At 42.3% G+C, this 12263-nt stretch overlaps 2 protein-coding genes and 1 long non-coding RNA gene across 3 annotated transcripts in view; 1 reads left to right on the top strand and 2 right to left on the bottom strand.

Annotated features, from left to right (window-relative positions):
- LOC145446483 (uncharacterized) overlaps positions 1–12263 on the top strand; it is a 103297-nt gene that overhangs the window by 44405 nt on the left and 46629 nt on the right. The window lies entirely within an intron of this gene.
- LOC145446737 (uncharacterized) lies at positions 396–10347 on the bottom strand. Its single transcript, XM_080325092.1, has 12 exons — positions 9682–10347; positions 7252–7577; positions 6088–6213; positions 5870–5986; positions 5609–5695; positions 5051–5170; positions 1538–1633; positions 1413–1475; positions 1030–1227; positions 846–938; positions 687–782; positions 396–618 (listed from the first exon to the last, which is right to left on the bottom strand). Exons 1-12 carry the CDS (start codon positions 9697–9699, stop codon positions 396–398), a joined length of 1563 nt encoding a protein of 520 aa, XP_080181218.1. The 5' UTR covers positions 9700–10347.
- LOC145446797 (uncharacterized) lies at positions 2026–3272 on the bottom strand. Its single transcript, XR_013917354.1, has 2 exons — positions 2714–3272; positions 2026–2238 (listed from the first exon to the last, which is right to left on the bottom strand). It is a non-coding gene; the product is annotated as an uncharacterized LOC145446797 (long non-coding RNA).

The following is a 12263-nucleotide window of genomic DNA, read 5'->3' as shown; positions in this document are numbered from 1 at the left end:
ATTCTGAATCACGTAATATGCTTCGAGTCATGTCGAGTAATCGAGTATCACCCATTATGACGTCACAACAGAATGTAATACGTCAAAGTTCAAATATGTACCGTTTCTGCCAATACATAGAATATAATGTCTGTTATCCATCTCATAAATGAGACTTTGGTATCTTTCCGACCACTTGGTGACAATGTCACGGGATAATCATGACTTCAGGAATGTGCTACGTCCAGTAACCTTAGTATACGCTATTCTATCTTTGTAATATATATATTTGGTAGGCTACGATACCGCCAATCAAGGTTTCATGGCTTCAACAGTGAAACTATAATTCTCGTTGATAAATTAACTTTTAGTGGCGAGAAGCGTATAATTTCAGTACTCGAAAAAAACATCTTCTACTATACTCGACTCGAATCATTAAAGTTAATATTCGATTCAGATTCGAGTACTCGAATCATTGTGCCCAGCCCTATGAACACGGAATCGTGAAAAAGTATAAATTCTATTCCATACTTATAATCAGCAAGGTCCTGGGGTGATGCAGTGTCAATCTCGCGGTCGGGGTCAGTCACAATTTCTTCCGCAGTCATGGTTTCATCATCATCATCATCAGCAGCAGCACTGTGCATATTATAATAAGCTTGAATATATACGATGATTAATTTCATGTGTATATATGTAACGCATACTTCCTAGTGAATACATTCCTCAACTTAGATGCGATGAGCATCGGAAGGTATTCAATTGCTCCGGCAGACTGCGGCTCCTCGGTTTCACTGGTGTTTCTTTATTAAGTAAATTTGGTAAAAGCACGATAGCCGTGACATATGCAGTCAGCAATAGATTACTTATAATCATTGTCTCTTTCAGTCCGTGAAGATGCTGCAGCTATCTCATTATCTATTTCTTCGGTTACAGAAGCTCGGTCTGTATCATCCTCACTTAACAAAATTATTATGGTGATTAAAAAGGTGAGAAGGAAAATGAAGGATATGAAAAATCCATGCATTAATGATTATTATATTTAGTTACTTTCTCGGTGTCTCAAATATCATTATTTTTTCTGCGACCGAGTATTCTTCTGGTGACGATATTTGTGTATCTTTGTCAGTCCGGTATTCTTCCAGTTGTTGCGGAATGGACTCTACACCAACAACTATCGTTTCCGAAATCTCATCGACGACTTCTGATTTGCTTTCATTCCCGTCATATCGCCCGCTGCTGATATCCCTGCAACACATTTATTGTGTCTTTCTGCCTAGTTAATAATGCTATATGGGTTACTGTTCTTTACTTCATCTACTAGCCAACAAACATCGACTACGCTATCGCTACATTTGCAAACGCGTTATGAAGCTCATTATAGTTCTATAAATTATGATTCATGATAAATTCGAATCTCGGAACCCACGTACACTGGAAAAGTTTTTGCTGCGCCCAGAAGTTCAACCTCGTCCTCATCTCCCGTCTCGTGGTGTCTGAAAGAAGTTACCGAGTCATGCTTCGCAATTTGTGTAAATGTTATATAGATTGTCCTCACCCATCGTCTAATTCTTGCTGCCGCGATGCTGCAGCGATCTCCACTTCAACATCTTGAGTAGATTGTGATAAAGAATGGTCCTCTTTTTCGTCATCTCTAAACCGAATAGTTCAGATTATAAATTCTATGAGCCACACTGTAAAAAATAAAAACCTCGATTTACCGCGAAATGTTTGGAAGCACGGTAGCCAGACATTTCGTGGTAATCTAACATTACCGTTAGTCAATGTAAATTTAACTTACACTCGTCCGGTAATCTCACTTTACACGCCAGACTGTAATGTTACAGTCACCTCCAGTATATCTAATCTACATGTTCTACTGTACATTTGCGATCGAGACTGTCATGTTACCGCCTACCTACCTACATGCTGTCCCTGTAAATCACGATTACATACCAGCTTGTAAATTCACGTACATCCATACCTATCGCAAAGCAACCCGATGCAAAAATATCGCAACAATTTCTTCACATCCCCAAAACGACATTGGAACAAACTGTATATTCATTCATGATATTACGATGAAGTGGTTATCGATGGAAAAATATTGCTGCTGGAGGTCTAATTCTTCTTTAGAAGACATGCAGTAACACGAGTGGTCTCAAGAAAACGTGAATTAATTCCACCACCGGCCAAACTTCCAATTGTTTCTTTTTCTCGTTCTCATTCCTTCTGTGTAAGTAGTATCTTGCAGTTCCACTAAAAAGAATTCATGCGTAAGTCGCTATATAAAGCAAAGTTCCTAACCTGGACAGTGGACATGACATTATAAAGACTAAGACAAATGGGCTAACAAAAATATAACATGTTTTGAAGTACCGGTACTGGCACATTGTGTGATGACGGCTCCGCCTTTTACACGACATAGCAGAGATTCAGACTTTATCTCTGTATTGACGCAAAAGGTTCCTAATTTAAGGTGGCTTGTGTGGCAAACAAATCCAGCAGTGGATGAAAACATATCTATGCTATGGCCCGAAAATGACATTACCAAGCCAACAGTTTCAACTCCTCCGCAGCGGAGTATGTGGTCACTATATAAGTCGACAAATATCCCAAAATAGAACAGAGAATGCGGCGAACGAAATATTTCAATCATGAAATCTAAGTCATCGAGGGCTGGTGTGCAGAGTCAGATATTCACGGTAACAAATACTATGTAGTACTGTATTACCTTTTAAGATGCGTATTCCATTCAGCATTCCTAGGAATCTTCAACGGTCGCGTCCACTTTCTTCAAGCACAACAAGCTTCGCTCCACCCTTTGCTCAAATCTCACTAATGACCACTGGCCAGACGACACTCGAACGATTTCGAAATAAATGGTATTCATCCGCTGACACATGACACCAATAATATTTACTGGCCACGTTATAATGTTTGATCTGGGTCGTTTTTTCCATACAGAAACATTTAGCATTGCACATAGTCCCTTTTTTCATCTAATTTCGTATAAATTGATATATATTCCATGTGTTGTTCACTACTTACTGTACTTACCTAACCAGACGCTGCTTGTGATGTCACAGTTGTGCGTTGGTTGTTTACTACGAATCTCAGAAAAAGCAGTCACCTAATGTAACCTATTACAGGTCGCCTTGTCCGCCATTAACAAATGGTCAGCTGAGCATTCGGTGCTGATATTTCTAGTTTCCCCGAGCAATATTATACATCCTGAACTAATTTTCTAACTTATCAGCCTTATCCGTGACAACGAATGTAACCAGCGAGACTGGCCGTACGGCGTACAGCCATTGCCTTATAATTAGAGCCCGACCGATATTGGATTTCTGAGCCGATACCGATAAGACCGATATCCAGTACCTCCACCGATAACCCCGATATATTCAGCCGATATTCAAAATATATGGAATCTAGCTCAAGGCCCATATTTAACACCTCAAGAGCATTTCTTTCAACAACTTTACAGCCATTGATTTGCTTGAACATGAAATAAATGATCAAGGAACTATCAAAATGTATCAAAAGCACCAATCCAGCAGTTGCAGATTACAGTTCACGAAGCACAATTTCTCGGCCCTTTCTCCAAGGAGTGAACTTCTGTGGTCTTCCATAGATGATGTGTATAGTACTAAACACAGTGAGCAGTCTTTCACTAGGTAGCATAGTTAGTGGCACAGCAGGAAATCTTTCTTCATTTCGGTTCCACCGCTCCCTTGCAGGGGATCTTTCCTTCAATGGTTTAGCCAAATATTGATATTGATATTCTTCTGACAATGCACCTGGAGCCTTCAGCACATCATTAACAAATAGCTGAAGAATGTGCAAAACAACTCAAATTGTCCACGTCTGCAACTGCTCCACCCATCCCCCATGGGCCTTGACCAGCATTTCAACAATCAATTGATCAATATTTTACACTCTTTTGTCAGAATTGGCCAATGTCATCACGGAATCAAAAATTTTTGTATCAATTATTGGCTTCACTCCACGTTTGCTTGATTTTCTTGCCCTCTATGCTCGCATATTTCCTATCATGGTGGCCCCGCAGGCCGCAGCCGCAGGCCTCAGTCAGATGACTTCATACATTACTGGTATAATTAGCTCTGTTGGTACCGAACCGGGAAATGTTTCGACGCGACGCTTTTCTCTATCATTACGAGGGTCAGTCCAGCATGATTGAAGTTCTCATTTCTCTTACTGATTGAAATCTTCTGCAGACAACTATCCATCCAGCTGCTCTCTGTCTTTGGTGATCGATTACTGCAGGGGGATTCCCACGAAGTCAGTGGGGCATAACGGGGGTTAGTTATCGATAATATTTTTCAGATTGACACGCCTACTACCCTGTATGCACTATGCTGTATGCACTATATGCAGCTTGGCCATTTATTTTTATAATTGACCGCTCTCACGTCTTTTATCGACTTCTCTTGACTCTCTGCCACCATGTTGTGACGTCACGAAATGGCCGATATTTTTTTACCTTCAATGGCCGATACCGATATTTCTCTCCAAGCGTGATATCGACTCGATATTATCGGCGAGCCGATAATCGGTCGGGCTCTACTTATAATATAACATGGCTACGGTATAACACATTAGCTACGATTGTCAGTTATTTCTTGTACCCTACTAAGCTTAAATTGATACTAGGGCCAACAATTTCGGTATGACAGACCCCAGTCTCGCAAACGAGGTTCAATCAGGTCAAATCACCTCTAGAATGATATATCAGTAACATTCAGTTCTACGTATACATTGGCTGCAGCGATTTTGATGCTAATCAATTTTGCCAATAGCCCGGTAAACTGCAGTAACAAGTAACTGTCAGTAATTTTGCGAAGAAATTCTGGTAACTTACTTTACAGCTATATTAAGGTAATATTACAAATCAAAATGTAAAATGACAAGCTACGCACAGTAATTGGCTGCGACCGGTAATTCGTGGTAAAATTTAGAGAGATTTCCCAGTAAATCTACCAGATTTTTTACAGTGCATCTGTAATCAAGCACACGTGAGAGAACGAAGGAGAAGACGAAAACATACTGCCTCGTCTGAAATATATTCCTAAACTTTCCAGCAAGAAGAATTGGTAGGTTTTCTGCTGACTCTTTTTCGTCGTTTTCATCCTGTGCCGTTTCGTACTCGACTAGAATTTCCGATTCCCTGTAAATGTGCAATTGCACAAAGTGATTTATGCAAATCTACGGATATCGTTTTGCATGAATGTTATTAAAGATGAGTTTGCTGAATGCAATATATTTTCACTGTCGAATAAGTTGCACTTCATGTAATTTACATGCGCGTTTGCTTGTAATAATAACTAACACGATATTGTGGATAAAGTGTGTCGCGTTGGCGTTGATGGTTATAGTTCCGCCTCCGGGATATCGCTAGCATGGGCGTTGAAGTTAGCAACTTCCACTGCTTTAAAACAGCTTTTCATCGCCACTGCTGCTTCAAAGGCGAGGTAAATTAAGTCAGTTATATCAATGGTGTATATATCATTGGTTATTTATAGACACACCATAATGCGTATAGAGGTTTGTAGAAATTGATATGCAGCTACATTATAGTATGTCGATCGTTATGTAGGAAACTCACCGATTTTCGAGTGATTTGCGACGATCGGCTGGAGTATCTTCGATTGCCTCGTCGTCTAATTTTCTTTCCTGGTCGCCTTCGGTAGTTCTAAGACAAGAATATCGTAGGAAATGATAGAACGGGCCGACAGCGCGGGATTTTAATTCGTTCTCAGATTCATAGCAATCGTTCGATGCAAGAATAGAAATGACGGGAGCTCGTAAGGATTACTTCATGATACAGCCTTCATGATACAGTGTGTTATAAATATTATTCACACACCCTCTTTTGAAAATGTTAAGAAATCTTCCTGTTAGGGACGGAGAGGTATCATTTGCAGATTCGATGTTTTCATTTTCCGCGGCCGGTATCTTCTCTAACACCTCCTCTGTTTTTTCCCTGAGTACAATATCGGAATTTTACAGGATAAACAGATTTCGTATAGATTGTCAGGTTAACGTTTTAGCAGATTAGCACTGACTATCGATAAAGTTACTTACGACTCTGTAGGCTCCGATATATCACGAGGCGGATCGGGATCGACGGAGGAAATTTTTTCTTCGCCATCTTGTACCTCGTCGTCGTATTCGTCTGCAGAAATCGTTTCCTTGTCCTTCATCGAGCCACTGGCGATAGATTAAAAAGATATGACATGGTATCGAGCGGCAGAAGTCTATTTTCAGGCTGCACATTAGGGCTGTTCAAAAATAACTTTTTTTTCCCGATTCAAGCCGGTCACCTCTTAAATCGTCAGGTTGCAGTAGAAAACCTTGCTCACCAAATTTCACTCGATTCCAACCAGTGAAGGCCTCCGCAGATCCAATTAAATTTTTTTATTTATTATGGAAAATTAAAAAAAAAAATTTCCAAATTTTTCTGCCAACCCCGTGAAATTGTTGAGCTGTCTTCAAAGACGTTGCAAAACAAATTTGAGTCAATTCCAACCAGTAGAAGCGTAGTTATTGGAGTTTTTCGTTGAAATTTCTCGGATTATCCTTGATTGGTGGATAATCCGCGATTTATCAACGAAAAACTCACATAACTCCGCTTCTACTGGTCGGAATTGACTCAAATTTGTTTTGCAACGTCTCTGAAGACAGCTCAACAATTTCATGGGGTTGGCAGGAAAATTGGGAATTTTTTTTTTTAATTTTCCATAATAAATTAAAAATTTTAATTGGATCTGCGGAGTCCTATACTTGATGGAATCGAACCAAATTTGGTGTGCAGAGTTTCTTAGGGTAACCTGACAATTTAATCAGTGAATGGCTGGAATCCGAAGAAAAAAGTTATTTTTGAACAGCCCTACTGCACATCCCCAAATTTAACATAGATAATAGATGCACGAAATACAAAATGAATTCAGAAATGTCATTTGAACTTGGATTTGAAGCTGAATTCTTGAACAAGGTTCGGATGTGAAAAGGCTTCCGACTATTTTTAATTCACCCATCTCGATGAAATCTAAATTTTCTTCGGACTCACCCTAGAGGTCGACTCCATTATCTTGATTTCGTGAATTGTTAGTGATTATAATCGCAATACATAATGGTCAATAGTTGACCGCAGTTCACCAGTAACTGTGTGTACATTATCAAGAATAAGCAAGTAAGTTTCTGAGCGGTGTATTGTTCTGTTTCAAAACTGCGGAGTTGATGACATACCCAAACAGAAATCTGTAGATTTTCACCGAAGTAAAATTAGCGTCATCGTTGTCCTCTTCAACTGAAGTTACTTTCGATGTATCGTCCAATTCGTTTACACCTGCAGTTTCGTCTTCGGCGGTAGGCAATTCGTCCACTTTGTCAGCGGATGAGGGCAAACGCTCGTCATCGTAATGACCCTCAAGGAACTGTTCCATAGTAACTGGTGGCTCAGTTGCAATAGCTACAGGTTGTTCCACGGTCGTATTTTCTTCCGTGATGTTTGTCACTTCTGTCTGAGTCATAACAAAAATCTCTTCCCTCTCCACTCCCTCGTCAGTATGTGTCTGAGAAGATAAGACGTCTACGGATTACTGATTTGCAGCATAGCTCAAGGTCGTCGTTAGTTACGACAGAAACTGTAATACCGACTCGAATCAAGATCCGCACTACACAGCTTGTCATGCAAGTCCTTGCGACCACCTACACAGTCGGTGCTTGCCATTACATGCAGGGTCACGATTTGGCATATCGATTTCGCCTAACAACACATACCACTTCGTTTTCATTGCATGTTATCTTCTGTTACTTTTCATTGAGTGTATGTACATTGTACTGTACATGTACAAATACATTGTACTGTACACGCGTCTTATTTCCATGTTATTTTATTAACATCCGTAGGCCAATATCGGTTTTTATTGAGTCTTCAGTCCTAGGAGTAAAAGGCCTTTCTTTTTTTTCATTGCTGCATCATCGTGTGCTGTTTTGGAATGATGAGATTATGAAGATACTGAATTGAACTAAACTAAATTGTAGATATCGTCGGCGATGGGGTGCCTCGCGCCGTCGTACGTGTGCGATGAGATGCAAAGTAGCCCCACTAGTTCAGCATATTGCTAAATTGCTATGTGGAATTTCGTTGCTATTCGAGCACGATCGCGGATAAGAATAGCAACTTGAATAATGACATACAGAATGCTTCGTGACTGATAATTGATAACAGACGCTAAATTATTTCCGTCTGTGAAAATCGATCGGTAACATTTCAGAACTATACTGAATATGCGAAATCTTGCAAACCGCATGACTGAGCTCATCAATCCATATACGCCATGTCCACGAGTATAAAATCGTTTTGAGCCATGCAAACAAGATACAGTGAAACGGGCGTTTCTGGCAGGGTTGTAATGACTCGAGTCATGACTCGACTCGAGTCAGACTCGAGTCACGATTTTCGGATGACTCGACTCGACTCGAGTCATTTTCTCAAAATACGGAAATGACTCGACTCGACTCGAGTCAATCTTTGTATTGACTCGACTTGGACTCGAGTCATTGCGCATGACTCGAAGCAAGTCATTGACTCGAGATTCAGACGACCAAGACCGACATTTCATTGTAATTTCGAAGCCAACACACTATTGGGATTTCGTTTGTTGGTACTGGTGCTTGAAAATGCGACCAGAAACTGCTAAAAGTGACGAAAATTGATATATTATAAATGCGAACTATTCAATATCACCAAACAGAGTTAAAAAAGTGGTTTTATGAAGACTTTAAATGTAAACTGAGCACTGAGCAGTCAACAAAATGACTTGGACTTGGACTCGAGTCATAATACCATGACTCGGACTCGATCCTCTGTTCGCTGACTTGGACTCGGACTTGACTCGGTGGGAATTGAAAATGACTCGACTTGACTCGAGTCAAAAATATAAAAGTTAGATTGACTTGTGACTCGGAGCCTTGTGACTGGTTACAACCCTGGTTTCTGGCCTTCAATCTCAATTCTCATACCTTTGTTTTAGTTCACATCGTATACATATATAATGATACACAAATTATCGGTTGTCTCGACCAATGATCCAAAAGCGTCAATCGCAGCACCACGCAATTTGTCATTGGCGTAAATTTGGATAAAGAAATCAAAATATTTAGCGGTTTCATATCTTCAGCCTATTGAATTTCCTTGCCTGTAAGTGTTCATGAGCATCGTGAGCGGACTATCCATTCGTAATATTGTGTATTTGGGCTTAGAGATGGTTATTGTGCTAGGATTTCTTCAACCGTCATAATGCCACTGAATAGTGAACAAGTAGGGAGGGGCCTATGCGTAATATTAGGCAGGCTACGAACGGGCGTGTTGTTTTGAAATGTTCGTTGCGTTTTACCCATAACGATGAGATGTCTCATTTACTGTTTAGTCAAAATGGAGACCAATACTACTGGACCAGGTTTGCGGGAAGAAACAGCATTTGAACACCAAACGGTCATATCAGTTATCGGTATAGCTGTCGCAATCAATTCGAAGAGTTGGAAACTTGACTCTGTATTAAGTCGACGCAACTATCAATCTATCTATCAATCTATCAACCATCATGCCATAAGGCAGTAACACAATATCACGAACTAGTATAATAAATAAGCTTGATCGATTTTTCTACTTACCGGAATTGTCGAGTCCATACTTTTTCTGACTGGAGTTCTCAAGTCGAATAGCTGATATTCTAACAGCGCTAACACGATACGTCAGAGAGCTCGAAATTATTGCCGACCGGAGAGACTACACTCCATCGCGTCGCACTTTACACTTCCGACAAAATTCTTCAAATGTGAGAATTTGATGAGCAAGCGTAGAACTTGTGGAGGGCGAATTGCGAAAATAGCACTGCCGCGCTACGACTGGCTCTGCTTTTTAAAGATCTCATGCGAAGTACGCTGCTGATTGATACATTTGTCATTGATGAGGTGCTATTGCAGTTCAGACTGCAAGCGACATCGTGAAGAACACTGAGTTGGCTGATTTGCTATAGCCGAAATGCGAGGCTACACTATACTCAGTGACGTTTTGATGGTGACCACTAACAATCTCGGAAATAAGGATTTGGAGACGATGGCCGGGCACTAGCATTAGCTACGAAGAAGTAGGCTACACAGAGATATCCACGGTGCACGTACGTAATAGTCGGCCCCTATAGGCCTATCAAGCAATGACCAATGTGTCAATGACCATTGACCATCCACGCCATTATTGATTTAATTTTACGAGGAATCGTATATGATGTTGTAATTACGGACAATTCGGACCGTATTAAAAAACGTAACTTCCAGAGCTCAACCTGAGTTTGTGTCAAAATTGCGCAGAAATCGAGGAAGGTTGGTTCGATTGGTTTGAAATAAGGACAGATTTGTTTGAAATGAGGAGAGTCTCATGTTTGAAATGAGGATAGTCATGTCAGAAATAAGGATAGTCATGTTTGAAATGAGGATAGTCGCTATATTCACTATAAAGTCAGTTACAGTACCAGGCACGACTTCCCAGTGGTAACCCAGTCCGAACACATCCCAGACATGATGTACGAACACGCCCCAGACACGATGTACCAGTGTCAATACAGGCCCAACACGCCCAAGACACCATGTATGAAGGGCAACACAGACCGAACACGCCCCAGACACCATGTCCGAGTGTCAACTCAGATCCGAAAACAACCCAGACACCATGCTTGAATGGCCGAACATGCCCCAGACTGCCAGACACCATGTCCGAATGGCAACACAGGCCGAACACACCCCAGATATGATGTCCAAACACACCCCAGACACGATGTCCGAGTATCAACACAGGCCGAACACGCCCAAGACACCATGTCCGAATGGCAACACGGACCGAACACGCCCCAGACACGATGTCCGATTGGCAGCACAGGCCGAACACACCACACACATGATGTCCAAATACGTCCCAGACACGAAGTCCGATTGGCAGCACAGGCCGAACACACCCCAGACATGATGTTCAAACACGCGCCAGACACGATGTACGAGTGTCGATACAGGCCTAACACGCCCAAGACACCATGTCTGAATGGCAACACAGACCGAACACGCCCCAGACACCATGTCTTAGTGTCAACTCAGATCCGAAAACCACCCAGACACCGTGTTTGAATGGCCGAACATGCCCCAGACACGATGTCCGATTGGCAGCACAGGCCGAACACACCCCAGACATGATGTCCAAACACGCCCCAGACACGATGTCCGAGTATCAACACAGGCCAAACACGCCCTAGACACCATGTCCGAATGACAATACAGACCGAACACGCCCCAGACACGATATCCGAGTGTCAACTCAGTCCGAACACAACCCGGACACCATGTTTGAATGGCCGAACACGCCCCAGACACGATGTCCGATTGGCAGCACAGGCCGAACACACCCCAGACATGATGTCCAAACACGCCCCAGACACGATGTCCGATTGGAAGCACAGGCCGAACACACCCCTGACATAATATCCAAACACGCGCAAGCCACGATGTCCGAGTGTCAATACTGGCCTAACACGCCCAAGACACCATGTGTGAATGACAACACAGACCGAGCACGCCCCAGACACAATGTCCGAGTGTCAACTCTGTCCGAACACAACCCAGATACCATGTTTGAATGGCCGAACACGCTCCAGACACGATGTCCGATTGGCAGCACAGGCCGAACACACCCCGGACATGTTGTCCAAACACGCCTCAGACAAGATGTCCGAGTATCAACACAGGCCAAACACGCCCAAGACACCATGTCCGAATGACAATACAGACCGAACACGCCCCAGACACGATATCCGAGTGTCAACTCAGTCCGAACACAACCCAAACACCATGTTTAAATGGCCGAACCCGCCCCAGACACGATATCCGATTGGCAGCACATGCCGAACACACCCCAGACATGATGTCCAAACACGCCCCAGACACGATGTCCAATTGCCAGCACAGGCCGAACACACCCCTGACATGATGTCCAAACACGCGCCAGACACGATGTCCGAGTGTCAACACAGGCCGACACGCCCCAGACATAATGTCTGAATGGCAGCACATGCCGAACACAAACCAGACATGATGTCGGAACACGCCCAGACACGATGTGCGATTGGCAACACAGTCCCAACCCCCACCCCCCAGACACGATGATAATAAGGTTGGTCATGTTTGAAATAAGGTCAGTGTCGTGTTTGAAA

The sequence above is a fragment of the Botryllus schlosseri genome, chromosome 9 (genome assembly GCF_051294905.1).
Source record: "Botryllus schlosseri isolate E-star chromosome 9, Bs_hap1, whole genome shotgun sequence".
NCBI lineage: Eukaryota > Metazoa > Chordata > Ascidiacea > Stolidobranchia > Styelidae > Botryllus > Botryllus schlosseri.
Note: the sequence above shows the minus strand (reverse complement) of the source record. Positions and strands in the feature narration are given on the sequence as shown.

Excerpts from the sequence above, each read along its gene's own strand:
- LOC145446737 (XM_080325092.1), bottom strand. Across the intron at positions 1,634-5,050 it reads AATATATTTCAGACGAGGCA|AGATGACGAAAAAGAGGACC; the intron begins GTATGTTTTCGT and ends TATTCGGTTTAG. Across the intron at positions 939-1,029 it reads ATATTTGAGACACCGAGAAA|TGAGGATGATACAGACCGAG; the intron begins GTAACTAAATAT and ends AATTTTGTTAAG.